The following is a 13,560-nucleotide window of genomic DNA, read 5'->3' on the forward strand; positions in this document are numbered from 1 at the left end:
TCATGCTTTTGCAGCCTGCTTCTCCCCCTCCAATACTGCTGACCATTTACTGCATCTTCCCGTCCTCCTCTTACTTGACTTTACGGCCCATCCCCCTGGGTTAAGATGCTGGTGCATGTAAAAACACACATAGTCCCACGCGCGCACTTCCATTAACACACACAAGTGAGCACTTTTAAAACCCTGCACTCTGTCTCTCTCTTTCTTTACACACACATGCACCCCCACGCACACACAAATAGAAAAAACGGCCCAAGGTTAACCCCCACCCTCATTTGAAAACCTCAAGAGGTCAAAGGACAAAGCACAGGCAACTGCCGGAATCTTGGGTAACCGTCACAGTTAGTCCACTCGGTCTGCTCAACTGTCTTGTTGACTTTTTCACTGCCTTATCTTACTGAGAATATTCATGTAAACTGCAACACTTGCAAAACCTTGATGGTTTCAACATTACCCATCAGTATCACACACAACATATATACACTCCCACTGTGGAACTACATTTAAAGTAGATAAAGATCTATCTACTTTTCTGACTACTCAAAACAGAGTGAACAATTTAGTTCCAATAGAATAGTTTCCAGTGGGGCTGTTGTCCAGGAGTTGTTCTTTTTACTTCTAAAATTAACAATATATATATAATTTGTCCAAATTTTTGCAAATAAATGCTTTGGAATTTTTTCTACCAAGCAGTTTGTTTTGTTTGTTACAATACAGAGCATTGCATCACTTTATAAAATGTAGTACATCGAGATATCTGGGCCATTTGAGGTTGATTTGCACATTGTGACTCACATTGTGAGGAATTTTTCCTCTAAAGTAACTAATTTAACATGAACTCTCCATATATGACGCATGCAACTGTCCGTCCCTTTATAGTCCAGCAAAAGTTCCTTCTATCCATCTGAACGAACATCACTAAGAAGACATTTGTGATCATGTAATGATCTGTAATAAATGCTCGCTCTTTCGTGCTTCTCTGGCTAAAAAGCAGAACAAGTTTGCAATCTAATGATGTTGGTGTATTTTAGGCAGACAATCAGCAAACACTCTCAGGCAAACAAAAGAAAAACAGTTTTTGTGCTTTACTTGATGTCCTATGAACGAACGTTCCCATGAAATGCACTGAAATGGATGGATGTTAATCGATATGATAATATTTGTATGATAATTTGCCCATAATTTTACTGTTGTGGTCAGGTTTTTTCAGCCTGCCTTTAGGAAGAAGAAAAAAACATTTTACACAAAGCACGTTGATACTTCTGGTATTCTAAATCTACAGTATAAGCAGTATTACGATAACTCAAGTTAAGAGACAAGATGTTTTCACTCCCAACTTGTCATATACTGATGCTTGATTAGGAATCCTTTTTCCTTACTATTTACTCCTGTAAAATCTTTTATTTACATGCTGGGTAAGGCTTCAGAATGCAGTTTTGAAAGATGATGGTGAATAACAACGGTCATTCATCTAATTGCATCATCAAATGACTTCCAACCAGAAGGCAGGAAGTCAAATTCTGCCCTGACTTGGCTCTTTCTGTCAGTTAGGTTAAGTTAGGTTAAGAAAAAAACTCTTGGTTTGGGTTTAAACATTCCTTCCCATCAACACATTTACCATCCTTCCATTTCTTTAGTTACCTACAACAGTAATGACACTGGCTTTCAGCTACCTTTTCAGACAGTCCTTGCACACTAAGCTAATCCTATAGGTCCTGACCAAGCATCAGAATTTGATGGGTTGGAAGTGCTAACGGTTTGTATGAGATTGCAAGCGTTTCAGTACCTCAACCACTTCCCACTCGTCCCGCCTCTTCTTCAGCTGTTCACATTTGCGCAGCTTGCAAATCTGTTTGCCCGTCTTACGGTTCAAACAGTTTGCGCAGGTACCGCAATTCTCTTTGCGGAGACAAGGAGTGCAGGCTCCACATTTCTTTCTTCTTTTCTTCTGGAGGTCAAGCGTGGCTTCCAGCGAGGCGTCCAATGGAGACAGAGAGAAGAGCCCTGCTTCCTGGTGCTCAGCTTCGATATATTTGCTCAATGGGGATGTTGTTTCTATGCATTTCCTTTGCAACTGAAGAGACTGAGCCTCCCCCATGTCCGCGGGGAACTCGTAAACATTCTCAGGTGCCAGACTCGTTCCTCCCTTCGGCCTGGGCATAATGAATGTCCTGCTTTATTTGTTCAGTTCTATTATTTAAAAAGACTGAAAACAGTCGACATACATGCAGTTAAGTTTAAAAAGTAGAGTTTAAAAGCAACATCTGCTAAAATCTCAATATGGCATAATCATCTGGCTGCTCTTAAAAACAGATTGGGAGATGGATAACTTGTCTTGGATTAGTCTTTGAAGATAACTTAACTTGGATGTTAAACCAGCTGCTGCTACACAAGTTAGATTGATGCTCATTTTGTCTACAGGTAAGATGGCATTATCAATGTAATGCTTGTGCTGCTGGTCACAGGAATGGCCCTGGAGAATCTGTGTGGTAACTTCCAGTCTGGAGTCCATCTATCCCAGCTTCCCTGTGGTATGGCCGGCAGCCCGCTCATGGCTTTGTGTACGGAAGCCAGGCTCTGTCTAAGTGTGCAGAGACAACAAAGGCAAAGAGGGAGAGGACAAAACATTTAAAATCAACATCAAAACACAAAAAGAAGTTATTTGTCATTGCGAGGTTTAAAGCGTGGGGCCCAAAAGTCTCAATGTGTTATTGCCTACTCTTACACATTTATTTATATACAACTGGCGGCTTCACATTAAATGCCCAACATTAGAGTTCAGCCTGACTGCTGTCTGGATATCGTCTGGTTTCTGAACACAGCTGTCGGTGCTGTGCATCCAGTTGGCTCATAGCCATACAAGCCTACGTGAGCAGTTTGAGAAGATACTGTGTTATAATGGCAGGCCCCACATGGACAGGGGGGCTTATGTCTCCCTGAATGAAAGGAGGGGGGTGATAAGTTGAAGCCAGGGACAGTCTTCTTTGTCTTGTAGTCGCATGCTCCAGTCAACCATCAGTAAAGTGAATTGTGCTGAGAAAACCCACGGTTTCTTTGCTACTGCCTGGTTTCACAGCCTGCTCACAAGGTGCTTTTAGCACATATCAAAGGCAACCTAAACCACTTTACCTCCAATGAACATGCTGTTTATTGTAACTTTTAGATGATCTCTAATATATACAAGTGCCTTCAAGGGTGGGGAAATTTAAAAAGAGGTCACAATGATTTTCTGGGGAGATATAAAGTGACAACCTCTGAGACTGAGAAGTGGAGATGCTAAAAAACTGCAGTTCATCTAATGGCCACTTGAGACCATTAGATGAACTGCCTCAAAAGCAAGTCATTCCCCATAGACTCCATGCTAAAAAGCAACCTTCGGAGCTTTAAAAAGGAGCTTTTATACAACCTGATACAACAAACATTTGTTTGCCTCTTATGGACAGTTCCCCCTTTAATAAATAATCTATAGTAACGCTGTTATTTTATAACTGGACAATCGTCCATCTGGATACTTGGATTAGGGGCATGACCTCCTCTAATTGGAGGTTCACTGAACTGTGGCATTCCAGGATCCTGTGCTGTTTGTGCCTTTTGGAACATTTTAATCCACTTATTTGAGAAATAATATTACTGGCTGTGTAGCAGTCCTACAAACGGTTCACAAAGGTGGTGTTTCCCTTGTGGTAAGTGAAATTCTGTTATTTTATTAGTCTGTTACTAAGCACCTATAAGTAAACATGTGAGTCTGTCCATTGCACCAGTACAGTTAATGAGCAGAGCTTGCTAACCGAACTAGCTAGCATTAGCTGATGACTAAATACTGCCCCTCATCCAAGTATGGCCAAAAACTAACATCAATTTGCAAAATGTGGAGTTTATGGAAGACAAACAAACTACTTACAACCTGTAAATCTAGGTCTATGAGGCATTTATAGTACCCTTATATTTGAAGTTTTGCTAGTTGGCAGCTTTGTTTCCTAGCTAACCTTAACTAGATAGCACCCTTAAGCTACCAAACAGATTTATTCCAGTAAAAATTTTAGCAATTACTCATATAACATTTGGTGTAAAGACAAACCTATAGATGTCCTCTGCAGCAAGGCAGCGTAGAGTTAACATTAAAGTAAGCTGGAATGACAGCTAATGTCATTACAGTGGCACTACTTTTTAAGGACACAATAGCAGTCGCTCACGTAGCTGTCAGTTAGCTGATAAGCAACAGCTGGAAGTTGATAAGCGGTGACAATGTTGCAGAAGAGTTTTATTGAAGTGCCATTATCTGTGTAAACATGCAACAGTGTAAATAAACTCTGACTCATAGCTAGGATATTAAACTACAAACACTGCGCTGCACAGCCGCAGCACGCGCTCCGGCAACTACTCAAGAAGCACGTGGTTAATCAGCAGTCGTGTCGTCTCTTTAATGTGCTGCGGCCAGTGTCAAGTCTGCATGAGCACCCCTCCCCACCCAGACTGCTGTTATTACTGTTACTGTCCACGTGCTTACCGACAGGGACCACTGCAGGGCGCCCGGCCGCCCAACACCGATCAAAGCAATCAGATAAACACTTAACAGCCATCCTTAGATTTACATTACGATAATGCCCATTATCTGGCCTTCAATACACAAAGAGCAGATTGGGCTGTAAGCGAGGGCACGCGGTTAATTGCCCCGGGTGCCAAAAACGGCACGTTAGCCGAGCTTCAATACACATTTTTGATTTATATTCATGTTTAAAACTTACCTGCTGTGGGGAATTAATGCGAAGCTGCACATTTATTTTTAATTTTTTTTTTTTTTTTGGAAAGCGTTATATTGGTATATAACATATAACGTGTGCTGCTCAGAATTTTTCGTTTCTCGGTTGTTAAAACAAACAAACAAAATCGCTGCTGTGAGGGAAAAAAACATCCACATTATTATAATGGCGAGCGATAACTTACCACTAAATGCCGCGATATTCCTCTGTCGCGACAGCCTTTAAAGTGTTTGAAAATGGACATAAAGTTAAGCGAACGAAAAAAATAAAAATGTGAATATTCGAAATGATAAAAAAAGAAAAGGAAAAAAAAGGTTTAGAAAGAAGTTTAGAAATGTGCTAAAAAAAGCGATGCACGAAGGAGAAGAGTGAGGACAAAGTTGGACCCAAATGACATAACTGACTTTAAACGGCTCAGTCTGGTCGATAGGGGGGGGGGGGGGGGGAGGGAGGGAGGAAAAGGTAGTAGATTGTCTTTTGGAGGGGTTAAAGTAAATTATGGACTGGAGTCCAGCCAGATGGAGCAAAGACACAGGGCTGATGTCACACATCTGGAAGTGGAAGTTACCATAAGATAATCCAATGAGTCTTACCTTTAAAAATGATGTTTTATATAAGATCTTGAGAAGCAGTTAGTGTGTTTCAAACCAGATGTTTTGACATCATGAAAAAACCCAACAACACTTTAATCCCATTTAGAAAAAAAACAGGACTTATTATTACTTATCAGTAATTTCTGATCAACAAAACATTGCCATCTTATCTAACAAATTGGCACTCCTATCTTTGCTTAAATGGAAATGTGTTTTTAAATATTTACATATTTTAGAAACCTACATCCACAACTCACCTACAGCTGAGCACGTCTGATAGTTACGCTGGGTGTATTGTGCAACATTTAATGTTGGTTAACTTCAAAACTGGACGCATTTTCTGTATATGCAGTCAAGAGAATCTTTCATTTATTTTTTTAATTTCACTTTGTCATAAAAAAACTGCACTCCAAGACTGCAATCCTTCACCAAAAAACTTGATATTCTCTACAAACAATGGATTAAATAAAATCCATTGTTTGTAGGGATCCAGAAGGATGTGTGAATCTGTATTAGCTTGTGACATTAAGCCAGTGTCTTCTAATTTCTCTTAATTTACTTTGAAGATATGATGCCAAATGTTATTTTCTTGTTCTATACAAGTGAAGCCACTGAATACAGAAACTGGCATCTGTTTTTGGCTGCCAATCATCCTGGGCTAAGCCCCTCCTCTGTGAACAATTTCATATAGGGTTGCTCATAATAGCTCCAGTAATCGCACACGTACAAGCAAAGAGACAACCTTAAACCAATTGCTTCATTGATGGATGTAATCATAACTTCAAAGGACAGTTTGACTCTTGTAACACAATATCATATGTGGAAAACACCACATTATACACATTGAGTAATCAGTGTTATTGCTCGGTTATAACACATCAAATTCTTTATTTTTTTTTCACTGTTTTTACACTCCATTGGAGGCTGTGTAAGAAACACAAACATTTTGCTGTAATCACAAAGCATTTCTTCTGAGGTACCGCGCTGTTATATCTTAACACACTTTTGTTTTCGTTCTACTCTTAGCTGATAACACCAAACTGTATCTGTAGCAACCATGACTCTCCAAGCCAGCTTTATGAGACCACAATGTGATGGTGGGCTGATTCCAGCCGAGACCCTGAGGGACAGATGCATCACTTTATTACACTCTTATTGATTCATCCAGCTCACCAGTTTCCATGGCGACAATCATAATCTTATGTTTATACAATGTATGCAAAGACAAACTTAAAACAAAAATGCACATCATACTATAAAGGCTGAGATAACCTTTAAGGAGCATTTGGACCATAGGGTTAAGCACCAAACTGTCAGGATCAACCTTATTTTCCAAGAAATTTAATGACAACATTCTGTAATTAATCACAATTACAGCTGAATAAAAAGAGGTGAAGATGCGTGGCTTTCTGGTAATAAATAGCTAAAAAAAAAAAAAAAAAAAAAGTCACTGTATCATTCTTATTTGCAAACAAACAAACAAACAAACAAACAAACAAAAAACTTCAAAGATTGAGGACCGTTTCAGAGACACGTCTAATACATCAGCATGCTGACTCCAGTGTTGCAGACAATATCATCAAACTGCAGCAAAGAAGAAACAAAGAACAGAATAAACAGAAAAAAGAAGGCCCAGGGTGCTGGGAAAAAAAAGAAAACCTGGACAGCAGGATAAGAAGTATAGTGTGGATTTTCACTGGCAGTAACAACTCTTTGGAGCTCAAACAGTTATTGTAGGTCCATGCCATTTCATTTGAATTTAACTGCTTAAATGTGCTACAGCACTGTCAAACAATACTTTTTACCTTGCAGTGTCATCTGAACCTAGAATCGTAGATTCCTGGCATAATGTACAGGTCACTACTTCATAATTAATTCTAATTTCTTTGTGTAGAAGCTCTCTTTTAATATACTCTAGGGTCCATTTATCCAGTAATCCAGCCTTATCTAAATACATGGATTTGGTTTGTTAACACCGTCAGTGAAAATCCTGTAAACGGTGTATTATATGGACAAATCTTTATTGGGTTAGTGTGGTTTGTCTGAGTTCAGCAAGGACAGTGTTGGAAATTTTTTCGGACACTTGCTTCAAACTTGCCTGATTTAGGCAAAGTTCTACAACAGAGGTTTCATGTCTATGTGTAATAGTCCACTCAGAACTGCTACAAGGAGCCTCCAGTTTGTATTGGTAAGCCTTCATGGGTAAATGCATAAGCACAAGGAATGTACCAACTCCTCTTTCCCATCACATCACCCCTTAGTCTCATGGTGGCTCAGTCCGGTTGTCACAGAGAAGCAGTCTTTAAGTCCGGACCTGGAACTTACCAGCCTTGGTCATGTACTTGATGCCTTTGAAAGGTTTATACTTCTCACCATACATGTCCAGCCGATTCACTTTCAGTCCTGATGAAGGAGAGAAAAACATCAAGAATTTATTAGACTTATGTGTTACTGGAACAGAACAAATACCAGGGTTAACTATCTGGCTTGATGGTGGAGGGCTCTTCTAGAGATGTTTCAACTAAAACCTCTACAGAGATTTCAACAAGAGATTCCTAAAGCTCCAAAGGCTTTGTTTGCTCTGAGTTTAGTATTACCGTTACATTCTGTGTCACACTGTAAAACATATTTTCATAAATGTGTCAACCCTTGGTGAAACTTGAAAAACTAAGATGGTTGTTTTATACTTCACTGAAAATAAAATCTATTTCCTGGTGTCATGCAAGGTTTATTTATGGGTGTAGCGCCATCTAGTGGTCACCATCTCACTGTTCCCCTACAATGGGACTGTCAGGTGGTTGTCAGCTGACCAGACTGAGCCTAACTGTGTGGGGGTTGAATTAACTTTTCTGTGGTTTAAAAGGCAAAGTGGAGCTCATTTTCACTATTACAGTGAAATTGTCAATCTCATTCAATGTTCAGCTTGGTCACTAAGTGCAAGAAGAGAGAGGATCACAAATAAGAAATGAAGGAATTCTTGAAAGGCAACAGTCACATGTACATGAACATGAGGTTCAGATGGTGTGTGTGTACCTGAGATGGCCATCTGTTGGATCTTGAACTGAATATTGATGGTGGGGTTCTCATCAGGTTTGGATGCTCCAGCCTGCAGGCTCATGGTGCCCTTCAGACTGGGAAGCTTCTGTGGGTTGATCTTGCCAACATCCCATGTCAACAACTGGTTTAAAAAGAAAAAAAATGCACCAAGATGACAGAATTAAATATTTTGTCTCTTAAACATATTCAGATAATTCGGGTTTATATATTTATTCATTCTATTATTTACACTTCCCTTCATCTGTGTTTTTGTGATATAAAGATTGCTGCACAGTTACCTTTGTGACTGGGTCAAAGGTGTATGTTCCCTGGGAGGGGTTCAGGTTGGCATTGAGGACGCCCCGAGGAAGCTGGCTGCTGACTAGGACCGACTCCACGGCCTTGCCCATTGTCTGTTTGGGGCCCAGGGTCAAATCAAAACGCCCCTGGGAACTTCCCTCCCGGAAGGTGATGTTGTGTTTCACGTACACTGGGATGGCTACCAAACTGAAGGTGATAAAACAACATCAGCTATTAGACAGTGGAATCCTACTTTATGGATTAGCATTTCTGTTTATATCCTGATTAGATACATGTAATGAGTCAACTATGTGATTAAATGTTGCTACTAGCCAGTTAAACTAATTATTCATATTTTAGGACACTGACTATAGTTAATAGTTTTGTCCATCTATCACTGGCTGGGGCTGCAACACTCCTCTCTGGTGAACAGGAAAGTAAGACAGATTCCACAAACTAAAGCAGGATTCTGAACTAGAAAATGAACGGTTGTATGTTGCCTGTGTCACAGCAAAGTACTAACTTCTGAGAGCTGACGTGGTAGGAGAGCAACCGGAAGTTTCCATCGGGTGGGATGAAGGAGAGGATCCGCTCGGCTTCCCAGCGCTTGAACCGAACACATGGGTGGAAACTGACATCATCCAGCAGCCGTGGATTCTGCGAAAGAAATGCAGTGGGTCAGGAAGATTAGTGGTGAAGTTTCAAAAACATTAAAATACTTTTAATATCTTTCCATTTCTTTTTGGTATTTACCCAGTGTACCCTGTAAGAACACACAGCACTTATTCCAGTAACACTTTACACAGTTGTGATGTTACTGCATGAAACGTGGGATTTTCGTCAGCAAGTTTCACTGTAAATTTTTGTGGACGTTCAGATTAGACACACTTCAAAGGAATTTGCACTGAATATTTCAAACTGTTGGACACCATAACTGTTGGATGCAACAATTAAACCTTGTAAATAAAGTAGGCAGGAGAGTAATCTGAAACAAAACCTCAGTTAGTCTGACTTACACTGATCTTTCCTCTAGTCAAAACTGGCTGTTATAGCAGAGCTACACTATAAACAGACAGGTTGACTGTTGTTTTAAAGTCCAATAGAGGTCCAGTCATAATATCGATCAGATTGTTGCAATGAAATAATCAAATGTGCACGTCGTTGTTTTTATTAAATCCATAATGGAATGGTCCTCCACATAGCAAAGCCTATTTCTTTCAACATATTTCTACCATATAATCTACCTATGAAATCAGTCTTATCTGCTGCACAGTGAACTACCACATCTGGATGGTTGCCTCTCTGAGAAGCAGACCTCGAGTCAGCAGACGTCAAAGTCTCAGAGAGCGTTTCAGTTGCCCTTATGGGGCATGTTTTTTCTTGACCTCCTTAGTTTCATTTTTTTCCTGTTCTAAAGGATAACAAAAACCACATCATGATCACAAACTCTTGCTAGAGACTTCAACAAGGACCTCCAGGCAAGAGTCAGAAAGAACAAAGAGACAGGAAGAAAGAGGCAATGCAGGGGGAGAGAGAGAGAGAGAGAAGCTGATCACTTGAGCTGAAGTTTGATTACTGAAGTGTGTTTCTGTCTTGCATTGGAGAACTGCACGATTAAATTTTTGACTTTGTACTAAAAAAGGTTTTGCCCAAAATAGAGTATAACTAAAGAAATAAATATGCCATCAGAGAATGAGAAAAAAAATAAGTGCATGGTAACGATGTCAGCTTTTAGCACAAGCAATTTGCTCTTGTTAACATCACTGTAACATACATTTACTTGTCCAGACTAGTCGAGGAAACGTCACATGGCGTGGTGCAGGAAATAGCTATGACGGGCTCATGTAGGCAAATCGTCAGGCAGTGATTTTTGGAGAGCTTGATTTGCTTTGGCTTTGTGTTCTTTTGGCAGAGCACACATTTTCAGTGTTGGACAGCTGTGTTTTTACTCCCAATTGTGGGAAGCCAAAATTGTAATCAAGATTAAAATGTGATTACTTGTGCTGCCCTACTTGCATATTACAGGAAGCTTTTATCAGGAAGTTTTATCATCAAAACTGAAGCAAAGTGCAGATACTCTGGAAAATCAGCTCCCTGCATGCTGCGGTATAAGAGAAAATAAATACATTCTCTGGCAGCTGAGCTCCTCTCAGTACTCTGGTCCAAAATGTGCACAGTGTGGGTGTGACATATTTCGAAGTAAATGTTACTGTATGTTTGACTTTTACTGTGAATATTAATTGTAATGTACAGCACACTGATTTAAATGTTTCCAAGCTGCACCTTGGAGAACCCCCTGCTTGCTACACAGTTATGACCATTTGTAATCATCTGTTATTTGTCTGGAGAGTTCACAGGCTTAAAATATAACAATATAGAGTTTGTGAAAAAAAAGAAACTCACCATGAATGAGAGGGTGAGATCAGGCATGCCCGTCAATTTAACGCAGGCATCGATGACTCCCTGTATTTCTGCTGTGATGGTGGAGCCTATGGGGGTGGAGTTGATTAGAAACAACAATAGAAAGCAAAAAAACATGTTAGAAGAGAAGGCAAGTACAAATAATTGTGTTGTAAAGCTGACATTTTATGTATTGTATTGGCCATTTTCTTTATTTTTTGACTGATTGACTAGAAACTCCTTTCAGGTTCTTCCTGATTCACAAGGGGTCACCACAGCAGGTAGCTCTGCGTGTGTGATTTGGCAGAGATTTTACACCCATCCTGATGCAGCCCCAAAAGGAATGAACCAGAGATCTTTCACTTGTTAAGCAAATGTGCAAACTACTACACTATGGAGCTACTGCCTTTCCGATTAAATGCGGATTAATAATTACTATGTCTCCCATGCATTATAATGCAAGCAAACAGTGACATGTTTCACAACAAACAGTTGAAAAGAAATACCAGATTTATCGATGATCGCATCGATCTCCTCCACCACGTCGAAATAAGCTTCATTGTTTGTGTACTTGACCCCAGTGCGCCGCCAGGGGACTACAGACAGCTGGCCTGTAGGGAGCTGTTCACCCACATTGGTGCTGCCTGGAAGCAGAAATTAACAACAGTATAGGATCATGCACACAGAGTCAAACAGCTGCTGTAATATCCATGGCTCACACTGTCAATTGAATTCATTCAATGCTATTTAGATGAACTGTAATTGTTACTGAAAGAAGTTTCAGCTGTGTATGAACAAAGCATTAATGTTGCCTGAAATCAGGAAGTAAAAGCAGCACAAATAAAAGACTGAAAGACCTGTGATGGTGTTGACCATGGTGCGGAGGATGGTAGGAGGCTTAATGAGCTCTTTAAGAATGTTGGACTCTGTGGCCAGAGGAAACCCGTTATCCAGCATCTCCTCCAGTAGTTCATAGACCACTACCACATTGTCCTTGATGGCCGCCTCTGTACACACTCCAAAATAGTCCTGAGAACAAAGCACACAAGCAGGATATGCACTTTTAGTTAACTACAAATAATGATAAAAGTAGACAGAAACAGACATGAGAGGGGAGGAACAACCTGAAAGGTGTCTACGACTCTGTGCAGGAACTCGATGACAAAGAGCGGCGGGACCTCACTCTGGATGACCGCCACAAAGTAGATGTGATGCCTGAGCACACTGATAAGGTAGTGATGAGGCGTGGGGATAACTGGTGGGACATTCTCTGGCTCAGTAGCTCGCTCCTGGGCCTCAAAGAAGTAGTCGCACACGGAGCGGCTGACCACACTTTTCCAGTGCTTCTCCAGGAAAATATCCCCTGAAGCGTTAATTAGGAACAAGCTGTGGATCATTGTGGCTAAAGGCTGTTGGGAGGGAAAAACAAGGGACCACCAGAGGTTTTTAAATGAGAAAATGCTAAGACCAAAACACCATGCCTTCTGTTAACATAAAGAACAGAATAAGAAGGTTGTTTAAGTGTCGCATTAAACCATCAAGTGTGACAGTGAGGTAGCAGGCGCAATGGAGAATTTTACCCGAAGACAGACCCTATTCTCACATGACACTGGGAGTACCATGCTCTGCTCTCCGGATAATACTGTCTATACACTGTGCTTAGTTTATATATGAGAACGGCTCAAGTAACAGAGTAGGTCTACTGAGCTGAGACTGAAGTTCAGGGTTTCAGAAATTAAGAAACTAACTTACGATGGCTGAGAAATGTGACTCCAGAATATAAATTATACATGCGGCAAAGCTATCAAGTTTTAACCGGATATAACTTTACAACTAAAATAATTGCAACTGCTAAACTATCAAGTTTAAGAAAAACAGGCGTGTAACTAGCTAGCTAGCTAGCTGTTTCTATTAGATTGTAGATGAAGGCCTCCATCTCTCTGTACGAGATGCTACCTCCGTCCCTCCTCCTGCTTCAGTCTTATGACAGAAAGCTCCGTCACTGGGTCCAGGGGGTTAAAATACGTTAAAATAACGATGCTTTTGTTTGACGAATAAAATTGTAAGTTGCCGCTGGAACCATTTCTAAAATTGCAAGTGACTCACCGAAGACAATTTTCTGACGTTTTCGTCTCGCCTTTCACCTTTTTTTCCTCTCAATGAAAGATTAAGCCGACGTTGCTTCCCGTTAGGTGGAGCAGCAGATCCTGAGTGAGGAAGGATGGCAGAGCAGAGCGAACCAATCAGAAGAAAGACCAAGCGTAAAATCCCACCTTCTTAATAGAGGCATAGGCCAACAGTGCGGAAACTGGTGGCTCGTGACTTGGCTGTGATTGGTTTATAGCGGGAGAACGACGGTAAACACCAGTAAAAATCACCCGCTGATTGGTTTTAAGATGTACCTGGTCTGACATTTTGTTTGCGGGATCAGATTTCATCTTGTGGAGCTCTTTTTCGATTCAAACAAATAT

At 40.5% G+C, this 13,560-nt stretch overlaps 3 protein-coding genes across 5 annotated transcripts in view; 1 reads left to right on the forward strand and 2 right to left on the reverse strand.

The window, feature by feature from the left end:
* Nucleotides 1-5,177, reverse strand: part of tet3 (tet methylcytosine dioxygenase 3) — a 49,671-nt gene extending 44,494 nt beyond the window's left edge. Inside the window, exons 1-2 of one of the 3 annotated variants that reach the window (XM_082554182.1) lie at nucleotides 4,945-5,177; nucleotides 1,787-2,581 (exon numbers count right to left, since the gene is read on the reverse strand). In XM_082554182.1, the coding sequence (XP_082410308.1) occupies nucleotides 1,787-2,161 (375 nt within the window). In that variant the 5' untranslated portion in view covers nucleotides 2,162-2,581; nucleotides 4,945-5,177. Of the gene's footprint in view, nucleotides 1-1,786; nucleotides 2,582-4,078; nucleotides 4,446-4,745; nucleotides 4,922-4,944 lie in introns of those variants that run through there. The other 2 variants (XM_082554184.1, XM_082554183.1) reach the window with 2 other exon arrangements.
* Nucleotides 1-13,560, forward strand: part of LOC309719662 (uncharacterized protein) — a 206,192-nt gene that overhangs the window by 126,456 nt on the left and 66,176 nt on the right. The gene's annotated exons all lie outside the window — the stretch shown is intronic.
* Nucleotides 5,823-13,326, reverse strand: ap3m2 (adaptor related protein complex 3 subunit mu 2). Its single transcript, XM_082554188.1, has 9 exons — nucleotides 13,196-13,326; nucleotides 12,214-12,498; nucleotides 11,947-12,118; nucleotides 11,596-11,733; nucleotides 11,093-11,178; nucleotides 9,213-9,346; nucleotides 8,689-8,896; nucleotides 8,387-8,531; nucleotides 5,823-7,756 (listed from the first exon to the last, which is right to left on the reverse strand). The coding sequence occupies exons 2-9, from the start codon at nucleotides 12,484-12,486 to the stop codon at nucleotides 7,656-7,658; spliced, it is 1,257 nt and encodes a 418-aa protein (XP_082410314.1). The 5' UTR covers nucleotides 12,487-12,498; nucleotides 13,196-13,326; the 3' UTR covers nucleotides 5,823-7,655.

The sequence above is a fragment of the Aulonocara stuartgranti genome (genome assembly GCF_965226115.1).
Source record: "Aulonocara stuartgranti genome assembly, chromosome: 12".
Lineage (NCBI taxonomy): Eukaryota > Metazoa > Chordata > Actinopteri > Cichliformes > Cichlidae > Aulonocara > Aulonocara stuartgranti.